This window comes from Xiphias gladius, chromosome 16, assembly GCF_016859285.1.
Source record: "Xiphias gladius isolate SHS-SW01 ecotype Sanya breed wild chromosome 16, ASM1685928v1, whole genome shotgun sequence".
Taxonomy (NCBI): Eukaryota; Metazoa; Chordata; class Actinopteri; order Istiophoriformes; family Xiphiidae; genus Xiphias; species Xiphias gladius.
In genome coordinates this window covers 14,835,273-14,844,995 of record NC_053415.1, presented here as the reverse complement: position 1 = coordinate 14,844,995, position 9,723 = coordinate 14,835,273, and the positions used below count along the sequence as shown (strand labels likewise).

The 9,723-nt window shown below is 40.0% G+C and overlaps 1 protein-coding gene across 3 annotated transcripts; it reads left to right on the top strand.

The window, feature by feature from the left end:
* Positions 1-365: 365 nt before the first annotated feature.
* sp3a (sp3a transcription factor) lies at positions 366-7,159 on the top strand. Of its 3 annotated transcripts, XM_040147622.1 has the most exons (7): positions 366-550; positions 931-1,028; positions 1,421-1,516; positions 3,221-4,472; positions 5,818-6,004; positions 6,133-6,329; positions 6,820-7,159. In XM_040147622.1, the coding sequence occupies exons 1-7, from the start codon at positions 544-546 to the stop codon at positions 7,110-7,112; spliced, it is 2,130 nt and encodes a 709-aa protein (XP_040003556.1). In that variant the 5' UTR covers positions 366-543; the 3' UTR covers positions 7,113-7,159. The 3 variants fall into 3 exon arrangements, with proteins under 3 accessions (XP_040003556.1, XP_040003558.1, XP_040003559.1); XM_040147624.1 differs by lacking the exon at positions 1,421-1,516; XM_040147625.1 differs by lacking the exons at positions 931-1,028; positions 1,421-1,516.
* Positions 7,160-9,723: the final 2,564 nt, after the last annotated feature.

Genomic DNA, 9,723 nt, shown 5'->3' with positions numbered 1-9,723 from the left:
TCGTGTTGGTCAAATGTTAAATGCTGGGGATGAATCCCATGTATTTAGCAGATAATGTGACTGCATCTCTGGCTCTAAATCTTTTTACCCAAATGGCCTCTACTTGTTATTTTTCACAATACAAATGCTACAAGCAGCCTTCTCACTGCACAAGTCTGGTATGAACTGGTAACGACAATGCCACTAAGAGTAAACGATGTTTACTACCATCAACGCCAATTCTGTAAAACTAAAGCGCATAATAAACAGGAAGAGTCCAACAAAGGATGACTGACATGTCGACCGACAAATAACAACACGGTGTGCACAGCAAATACCCAATCACCTCGGTGAAGAACGGCGGGATTTCCTGTATGTGACGCAAACACTCCCAGTCAACAGTGGAGGCCCCACCCTTTGTGTAACCCACCGCCCGTCAATCAAAATACAAAGAAATCTGACAGTTATCGCCTTATTTATACGCGTATACAATCAATATAATTTGTTGATCATGTCCAGGGGCTTGTGACTATCAGGACTCTCCGTTTCACGACAAGTCACGCAATGACTGGTATGTAACATCTGTCTTACTCTTCACCCTCGGACGCTAACAAGCTAACTGAGGCATCCTCTGGCTACATTAGCTCGCTAGCAGGCTAGCAGGGATGCCTGTCGGTGATAATGCTAATCACCGCCGGCTAAGTTAGTAGTAGCAGCTAATTAGGTTAGCTTGTCTAGGACATATCACTAAAAGTCAGCTCTCCTCAAACTAATTATCTCTACATCGCTGTTTACTTTATGGGGGTTATTAGTGGTGGTTATGACGGTGTTGTTAGCTAGTGTACTGAGGTTACAACAACGTTACAGATGTTATGTGAGTGTGTGGTTTGTTTAGCTAACGTTAGCTTCGGCGGCTCCCACTCTGTAAGCTATATGCTTTTTACATCACAGCCCCAGAAAAGCCAATGAAACCAGAGGATATGGCTGCCTTGGACGTGGACAGTAGTCGAAGCGACTTTCTGCAGCAGGAGGAAGGCAGGGGCAGCCAGGTAAGGTTTCACTCTCGGGATTATGACTCATTTTACGTCGCTGCTCCGTTTTCAGTAACTGAGTGGCGCTTGCTGAAGCTCACACATTTCAAACTTGGAGGGGGGTATTGTACCCTGATTTGAACCTCTCAGGCAACACTTCCTCTCAGGATGCTTTCAAATCCCGCCTCCTTTTGCCGGGGTTGAAGTGACAGGCTGTAAAACTCCAGCCAGTCCTAAACATTATCATGCGGTTTCTCCTGGGTGCTGACTGAGGGGCTCAACACGGGACAAGAAAGTCCTTTAACCTCCAAACTTCAGACTTTGCTCTTTAGCAATGAGTCACACTTTCAATGTGGCGCAGACTAATGGCCACCCACTTTCTTCCTTTTAAATTTGCCCGTTGTGGGTAGGACTCTCAGCCATCACCCCTCGACCTGCTAGCAACCACCTGCACTAAGGTTGGGTCACCGTCTTCAGAGTTGGACAGAGGTGCTGCTGCTGATGTGGTAAGTCGGCACCTCTGCTAGATCTGAAACAGCCACAGCAGAAGCGAAGCCTTCAATCACAGCTGAGAAAACTGGTGGTGGGAGTGTAGCTGAGCTTGCACTTGCTTTCGTGGTATTACAGCCACTGCATTTTGGCATCAACACAGGAGGACGTCTCATTGCTACAAATGGAATGTTTTTAGCATTTTAACTACTGAAACAGATCCAGTAAGAACATCCATATCCTTCTGCTCATGTGACAGGTCCTTGATACACTACATTTACTAGGGCTAACCTAGTGGCCCCTATGTATGTCAGATTGAGCATCAACCATGAACCACAACTGCATCAGGAAAATTGAAGCTCTTTAGTTTTATCATAAGATGTTGTATGTTAAGATGAATATTTGACTGATTCTCTTGTTAGATTTGGTCTTGCATTTGTGCTTTTTGATTTTAGGATCTCCTTATCCCAAGTTTTTGTTGGCAAGATGTTCTTCAGTAGTGATAAGTTTTAATGATGAAAAGTTGCATATAAAACTGATCATATAGTATTTCTTGTTACTTAAGTTTGAATAGTAAGATTGCAGTGTGAGTTAGGAGAAAAAATACATACTTCAATATATTCTACTGGCAAACTTTGGTTTTCACTTTTTCATGAGAGGAAGTTATTCTGCTTTATTATGTTTCCATTTCCAATTAGTCCCATTGAATTGATGTATTTAGACTGAGTGCATAGTATTGCTAAATATTTCTCAATTTCTCCATCAAATTCAAATAAGACAAAATTCTGCTGAAAATCTACCAATCTGACAAAGGATATGAAACAAGAAGAACCACTTAAAGGCTTTCACTTGAAAGCAGCTGCAGCGGAGTTGAGTTTGTATTTATAGTAAAATAACACTTTACAGCTGTGGTAGAATGACAGTGTAGAGTATATAAGAAACTCTGAGGTTTCTAGCTGGCTGTGTTCACACAGCACCTGTTTGATACAGTGGACAAAAACCCCAGTGTGTTTTCCCAGATGCTCTGGTTAATTTGACTAATATGAATGCTGTCATTCAAAATCTGGTTCGGATCTAACAAATGCACAGAAAATGCCCTAAAAGCTGGTTCTGACAACCAGAGAAGATAAATAAAACCCTTAAGCGCATTTAGGTGTAGCATGAGCTGCTGTAGGCCGTAAAAATTCCCTTCTGTGTCTGTGTAGCACTGATAATTCAATGCAGGATGACAGGCGGCTGACTTTGTCCAATGAATGAGCTGTTACCTTCAAATCTCAGTTGTGACTTAAGATTTACAACTTTTTATTTGTTATGATTTGTAATAAATCGGTGTCAGTCTTAAGCATACCAGAAGAAAAAGACTAAAACCCTACAATGGATTTTTTTTCTTTGGTAATGTCCACCGAACCATAGCTGTCAACACAGCCAAAGATTAACAGTAAATAAAACTAAACTTTACATTTCTTGTCAACCCAGCTTCAAGTGATCAAATGAATTTTGCTTATTTTGCTCTTTGCCTTCCAATATTTCTGTTGCTGATTGTGTAAACTGCTAGCACCATTTATTTTTCCAAAATATTGGGCCATGTACTCAACTTTTTTGTAGATTTAAAAGCCGGCTGTAATTAGACACCTGAGCTAGTGCTAGGTATTGCTTAATCAATTTCATTAACAACAGGTGCTAGATCATTTTTTTAAAATGTCAATCATTTTCTTTCTCAGACATCTGATCCGTCTACTCAGCTTACTGGGACGGATAAATGGGAGGTGTTAACTTCCACAACAGCAGCAAAGGATGAATCCGGAATGATACAGATCCAATGTCAAGGAGTATTAACATCCAATGGACAGTATGTTCTTCCTCTCCAGAACTTACAAAGTCAGCCAATCTTTGTGACGTCGGGAACGGCCACCTCCAATGCCAATGCAGTGCCTAACATTCAGTACCAAGTAATTCCTCAGATTCAGACAGCGGATGGACAGCTTAGCTTCTCCACGTCCGGCGTGGAAGGAGCGACTCTGACTCAGGATGCCACGGGGCAGATTCAGATCTTGCCTGATGGTAGCCAGAGTCTTGGTGTTACATCAACTGCAAACATCCTTAATAACAACCAGAACCTCATATCACAGACTGGTAATGTCCAGCAGATCCAGGGGGTTTCTATTGGCAGCTCCACCTTCAACAACCAGGGTCAGGTTGTTACTAATGTGCCTGTGGGTTTGCCCGGGAACATTACTTTTGTTCCCGTTAACAGTGTGGACTTGGACTCCCTGGGCCTGTCTGGAGCTCAGACTATAGCAACAGGGGTCACTGCAGATGGCCAGCTAATTATGGCAAGTCAGCCTGTGGATGGCTCAGAGAGTCAGGTGAAGACAGATGATCACCTCTCACAGACTATACCAGTCAATGACTCGAATGCAAATCCTGAGATTTTTGTGCCAACGTCTTCCTCTCAGCTACACGTTCCAGGAAATGAATCAGGTCTGCTGACACAAGATTCTTCATTGTCATCAGTGGCTACAGAACAAGCCGACTCAAGTTCTGGTCTCCAAGAAGGTTTCATCCAACAAAATCAGGAGCGGAGCATCCAGGTGTCCTCAGCCCCGCCCATCATCCAGCTGCAGCAGGTGCCAGTGCAGACCACCAACGGTCAGGTGATGCAGTCAGTGGCGACAGGCGGGCAGAGCCTACAAAACGTGCAGCTGATCAACCCGGGAACCTTCATCATCCAAGCCCAGACAGTCACGCCGTCGGGTCAGATACAGTGGCAGACCTTTCAGGTGCAGGGAGTGCAGAACCTGCAGAACCTCCAGCTGCCCACCACACCACCCCAGCAGATAACCCTGGCTCCAGTCCAGACCCTGTCACTGGGTTCTAGTCCGGTCAGCATCAGCACAGGACAGATCCCCAACCTGCAGACAGTGACGGTCAACTCAGTGGCCCAACAGGAAAGAGACACAGACGCCCCCGGAGGTACAGTAGCTCTTTTTATTGTCAGAATATACACAGGAAACAGCCTGAAATTCACACACGTGTTTTCACTCACGTTGTCGCCTCTCAGGCATGTGTGGGCATGTTCAAACTATGCTTGACTGACATATCCACAACTGTCTTATTAGCTTTGATGCACCTTTGATGCATCATTTTGTTAGTAAATGGAGTCAAGTGACCTCATTTCATTTCTTGAAAACCTCTTCCCATCTTAGACTAGCGCATAGGTCTACTTCATATTTATTTTCTTGAATTTTCATGTAAATATCAATTTTTACATCTTTCATAAGAGTCCGTCTTTACTATCTTACTTTAAAAAGGCTCTTCAAAACTTTGAAAATTTGTTGCCGGTGCTCAAAGCACACACTCCACAGTGACTCTTGTCTGTCAGATGTATTTGTCTTTCTAATATCATCCGTACTGTTGTAAGGATTTAAGTTATTTGCATTGTAAATTAAACTAACTTTTTTTCCCCCAATTTATCAATTAATATATCTTTTTCACAGAAGACATTTTTACATGTTACAGTAGGAAAAGCACAAGTGTAAATAATAAAATCAGTGATGCCTAAATTCCATTTATCTGCTTCAGTTTCAGAGTCTTGGCATTGTGCATGCTGACTCACTGTCACACTGGCACGACTTAATGAGACATCTGAACAGAGCAGAGCCATCCTTAATGTTATTAATTACACCTGTGCTTTTCCTACCATGACAAATCAAAATGCCTGCTGGGAAAACGGTCTATATTTAGTGTATAAAGTAACGAAAAATGCAAATCAACAGTTGTTTAATTGTCCTGTAGACAACAAACACAAAGTATCTGAATTTATAGTTGTATGAAATGGAGATCAACAAAGCCATCATATTTTAAAAGCTGTTAACAGCAATTACTTTTTTTAAATTATTGATAATTTGTCTAAGCATTTCGAGTTTTCATTGTAATCATAGTTTTTTTACATTCAGTGTCTCAACAAAATACATTGTGTGTATCTTTAAAGCCATGTTGTGGTGAATGTTTGTGTAACTACATCTATCAAAAAATTGTAATGAAGTTTTTGATTGTAGCAAAGTCCATCCATTTTCTGCCACTCAATGTGGCTCAAAAAGTCCACAGGATATGTTTAATTAATTACCAGCATTGTCACTGTTACATTTTTTGTCATTCAAATAATTGTTTTATCACTCTACATATTATGGAGTCTTACATGTGAAATTTGCTGCCATGCTTTCAGTCACACACAATTATAAAACACTGCTCACTGTACTCGTTTTTGGCTTGTTATGACCAGAGCTTGTATTGATATTAACGATCACAATAATTTCAGACATTCAGATAAAGGAAGAGCCAGACTCTGGAGACTGGCAGCTGAGCACCGACTCCACCCTGAACACAAGCGATCTGTCCCACCTTCGCGTCAGGCTGGTGGATGAGGACGATCAGTTGGGCCAGGAGGGCAAGAGGCTGCGCAGAGTGGCATGTACTTGCCCAAACTGTAAAGAGTCAGGCGGGAGGTGAGTAATCCTTACTGGTTGTTTTCTCTTAAAACTCCACACTGTATGTGTGTCGTTACTAGTTCTCACCTCTGTACGGGAAAATCAAATGTATTGGGACCCTAACTTTCGGTGCATGTGTTTCTCAGAGGATCCAGCATGGGGAAGAAGAAGCAGCACATCTGCCACATCGCTGGCTGTGGGAAAGTATATGGAAAGACATCGCACCTGCGAGCACACCTGCGCTGGCATTCAGGGGAGCGACCTTTTGTTTGCAGCTGGATGTTCTGTGGGAAGAGGTTCACACGCAGCGACGAGCTGCAGAGACACAGGAGAACACACACAGGTGCCACTTTTTTTGCTCCCTCAGTTTTTTGCACATCAGGAAAACATAAGTAAAAGCAGTAAATGCATTAATTTGTGCCCTGCAAAGTGTGAGTCATTTAAGAAATAACAGTGTCTCGCGCACCCCCCCGGTTCTCAGTTGAACCCAGACACAGCCTTCTATCAGCTCACCTGATCTGTTTTGAATGTATATAATATTCAATTGTAATATTGACTTTGGTTGTATGTCATACAGCAGTCAACAACAGAACACAATAAGACGCCTATTTTTTAGACTTCAGTGAAAGTTCTGCATTTTATCATTTTATGTTACATCTTCATTTTCTTTAATTTTATTTTTGAAACAAGCAAATTGAACTTGTGTGTTGCTCTCTTAAATTTATCTCCCTACCTATGAAACATATCCTCCAGATAGATGGCACGTTTAACCCTCTCCAAATGTATTCAGCACCAAACAATTTATCTTTCAAACTATATTTTCTCTCTGGCAGGAGAAAAGAAGTTTGTCTGCCCAGAATGTTCCAAGCGCTTCATGCGGAGCGACCACCTGGCTAAGCACATTAAAACTCATCAGAACAAAAAAGGTGTGAACTCTGGCAGCTCAGTGGTGGCCTCGATGGAATCCGCAGGGTCCTCAGACAGTATCATCACCACGACAGGCGGGACCACCCTCATCCTCACCAACATCCAGCAGGGTTCCAGCACCGCCCAGGACATCCTGGCCAATGCAGAGATCCCTCTCCAGCTCGTCACCACAGTAGCGGCCAGTGAAGTCATGGAGTGATTTACGCTCCCCTCGGGAACTTCTACAAACTCTCTCATACTGTATACTCCTACCTGCATTTTTATTAAAGTTTTGAAGAAAAACTAAAATTATAAATATATGTGTATGTATATATATGTATATATGTATATGTATATATATGTATATGTGTATATATATATGCATATGTATTTATATATATGTATATATATATATATATATATATATATATATATATATATATATATTTTAAAACAAATAGTCAGTCTGTGTCCATACTCAGTTTTTACTGAGGAAAAACTAGCATTGGAGACTTAAAGAAGAAAAAGACATTGCAGTAAACACACAAGGAAATGCCTTATTTTGTACAATATTGTGTAGTTGCAAATGTAGGATGCCATTTTGTTTTGAATCTACTTATTTGTTAATGTGTTTTTCATGAAAAATTATTGGTAAGATGAGAAATTTTCTCCTCGCCTTTGGTTGATGGAATATTCTGATGATGTCCTTGGTAAGCAAGATTTGTTCCATATTCCTTTCAGCAGAGACTACATCTCACAACAGAGATAATTTTATCCAGCTGTAGTAACGTTATTGCTTATGTCCATGCAAGTTTGTTAATGTTTTAATGTTTTGTGTGTGTCTGTTTTTGTTTTTTTGTTTTTTGTTTGTTTGTTTTTTTCCTGTCCTCCTTGCAGTCAGTCTGTTTGAAAATTAGCAAGCCCTCCTTCCTCAATTCATTTTTAAAAACTTTGCTCACACCGACTACATTTTGCAGGTGAAAATGAAAAACAATCAAAATTTTATATTGTAATTCTAGTCTGAACATATACTGTTGATATGATACACATTATTTGTATATTAAATATTTTGACTGACTGGCTATTTATATCAGGCTTTACATAGAAAATGCATTTGTGATATTAAAAGTCCAAAATATTTCATATGGTTCCATTATATGTAATTCACACGTGTTTCCGTTAAACAATTTTTGGAGGACTTCAAAACAAAAAAAAACAAAAAAAAAAACATGCATTTTATTATGAAGAGAAAAGCCATTTTTTGAAGGTAATTGCCAAATTTGACTACAAACTCAGGGTGACTTGTGACTGTGTGATATGATTAAAGTAAATCACCCCTGTAGCTTCTTGGACAATGGTGGGGTGTTGTGAAGAAATGTGATTTGATGGACCAAAAGCTGAGGTGAATTAAGCTGTCACCATGTTACCTATGCTTGTTGAATCTTACTGTGTCTTTATTTTTATTTTTTTTAACAATAAGATCAACCCCTGTTATGGAAACAGCTTTGCAGATTTCTTCACCAGTATCTTGCTCCATCAGTCCATCATGCAGTTGAAAAATCTGTGTATTACTAAAAGCGGTACTCCTTTAACAACACTGTTCTCACCACTTTCATCTTGTTTGTTGTTAATCCTTTTGTATAAAAACATGTTTTGTATACTTCCCAAGAAACTGCTTTATATTCATTGTCAGTAAATGTACAGTGTTTCTGTCTTTGTGTTGATTCTTTTCATTTAATGTATGTTGTATTTCTCTGTTCCATGTTAATTGTGTTTTATGTTTTGTTTTTTGCCCCCCCCCCCAATCCACACACACACACACACACACACACACACACCCCCACAACTGTTGAATTGTTTAAACTGAATACACGTACACACTGAAAAGTGGCATTTTCCGCCACCCCCTTTTGTGACACATAATGACATTAATGTCTTAATTTTTTTTCCACTGATCGCCACATGGTCTTCTACAGGAGATTATACTTAAGCCTTTAAGTCAAATAGCAAGATGCTGTAGAAACACATCAGACATCATTTTCATATTATGTACTAAACACTGAAGTTTTGTCCTCAATCAAATCTTCTGTATAAATATGTCAATATAACATCAATATAAACCTTTCTGTCACACTTGAATTTCCTTTGATTTTTGATTTATTTTAAAAATCTTTTTTTAAATATGTTTTGGTTGTACCATGTCTGTTTTCTGAGGGTAGTTTAATATTTCAAACTTAAATGACTAAACATAAGACAAGTTTGAATTTTTCTTTGTACTTGAAACCGTTTGTTTCATTTCTTTTGGAAGACTTGTTATGCATCCAGGAGCCTCATTCTCCCCCCACAGGGCTTACACTCTGGGTTAGTAGTCCAGCAGATGTCACTACAGCCAAGGGAGCAGGACAAGAGGTATGTTTGACCCCTTGACCTTCCCCATGTAGCACTGCTAAGATGAAGACAGAAGTCACCGAGGCCAACAGGAGGTGTGGACCCTCAATTAACCACAAGATAATGTCACACAGAAATGTCCGGAACATATTTTGCTGCCGGAGAACAAAATACTGTCTCATGACTTTGAACAAACCCTACAGAGGCATGAGAGGTAACAGCTCCTTTTTTATGACCTGGATTAATGTATATTTGAGTGAAATAGAAGGAAAACCTTTTAAACAAGCCACTCTGTCTTGTTTCTTACTCTACACAGTTTCCTGTCCATCTAATTTGCCAAAAATATTAATTTTGTAATATTAATATTAACTGTTTAATTGTTTAATAATTTGATGTATGAACGTGATATTACCAGCCCATAGCATCACACACATGCTGTATCA

What these genes read in the sequence shown, in the direction of transcription:
- sp3a (XM_040147622.1), top strand. An exon ending in GAGGTGCTGCTGCTGATGTG is followed by an intron (nt 1,517 to 3,220) that starts GTAAGTCGGCAC and finishes TTTCTTTCTCAG; the next exon opens with ACATCTGATCCGTCTACTCA. An exon ending in TGTAAAGAGTCAGGCGGGAG is followed by an intron (nt 6,005 to 6,132) that starts GTGAGTAATCCT and finishes TGTGTTTCTCAG; the next exon opens with AGGATCCAGCATGGGGAAGA.